General features: G+C 50.6%; 1 protein-coding gene across 1 annotated transcript in view; it reads left to right on the top strand.

Moving 5' to 3' along the window:
- LOC119581616 (receptor-type tyrosine-protein phosphatase alpha-like) overlaps positions 1–1,241 on the top strand; it is a gene marked incomplete in the record, with an annotated part of 9,463 nt that overhangs the window by 2,903 nt on the left and 5,319 nt on the right. The window contains 3 exon segments of the mRNA XM_037929734.1: positions 62–175; positions 308–437; positions 651–1,231. Of these exon segments, the coding sequence (XP_037785662.1) occupies positions 62–175; positions 308–437; positions 651–1,231 (825 nt within the window).

The following is a 1,241-nucleotide window of genomic DNA, read 5'->3' as shown; positions in this document are numbered from 1 at the left end:
TGCTATGTAGCTTGTTTGTGTGCTAATCTTGTGTAATTAATTGCTATTAAACTGTTCACAGCCGAAAGTGGCAGAGTATCTACGCTTTGGCTCGAGCGTGGAAACAGAAGAAATGATAGTCAGTGTTGTGAGCAGGGAAAATTTGCCCCATTTCATGTTGACAAGAGTTTGCCTGGTAAGTTAGTGTTAGTCTTTGCCTATATGATCTACATTTGAAAGGACTCACAATGCGTGTTTAGATAAGAGTAACGACTGCTTATAAGCGTGAGAGAGAAAAAAAAATGGTGTGATGTATCGCCTCTTCCAGACGACTCGTAACGGTCAGCGGCGAGAACTTTGGCATTATCAGTTCATTAGCTGGCCTGACCATGGCGTTCCAGGGGAGGCACTGTCTCTAGCTTCAATGATGAGACACTTCAGAGTCAGGCATCCACATGGTGAGTCTTTCGTTACGCTGTCATTATTTTGTTATGATGCTTCTTAGTGTTTCGTAACACAGGTATGACTCTGCTGTGGGTTTCGGAGTCGGGGAAACGTGGAAAGCAGGCCATGTGATTATTTTTACAGGTATTTCTTGTTTATTTATTGATTGTTTTCCCTGTGACTGAGGCATTCTCGGGAGTTAAAATGAATTCACGGTGATTGCTCAGGCGTGACGGTCGTGCACTGTTCGGCCGGCATTGGGCGAACGGGGACGGTGCTGCTGGTGCTGCTCCTACTCGACAGCCTAGACCTGGAAGACTCCATGGACCCCGTTGAGGCCCTGGCCCGCCTCAGGGACAGCAGGGCGCGTCTCGTCGAGTCGTTCGCGCAGTACAGTCTCGCGCTACAGATACTCGACGAAATTTTGTTCGGCACCAGTACGAACGTGCAGTTGGCCAGCCTCCTCGAAGAGGTGCCACGCCTTCTTCTCGAGTGTCCTAACCAGTACAGGAAGCTCAAGGCCCTTCCTTCGGCGCTCACGTACAGGGTAGCTGAACAACAGGATGTCTCTGCCCTCACACGGAACCACGCAGCTTTCCCCTCGGACACCTGGAGGGTCTGTCTCGCTGCCCAAGAAGGTGTCCACGAATCTCAGTACATCAACGCCATCAGAGTGACCGGGCTTACCAACAAGGAGGCCTTCATGGTCACTGAACACCCGTTAGCATCGACATCGGAGAGGTTCTGGCGCCTGGTGTTCGAGAGATCCTGTCCCGTGGTGGTGTTCCTCAATGAGTTCTCGGACAAGGTAAGTCAGC

Source organism: Penaeus monodon, chromosome 15 (genome assembly GCF_015228065.2).
Source record: "Penaeus monodon isolate SGIC_2016 chromosome 15, NSTDA_Pmon_1, whole genome shotgun sequence".
NCBI classification, from domain to species: Eukaryota; Metazoa; Arthropoda; class Malacostraca; order Decapoda; family Penaeidae; genus Penaeus; species Penaeus monodon.
Note: the sequence above shows the minus strand (reverse complement) of the source record. Positions and strands in the feature narration are given on the sequence as shown.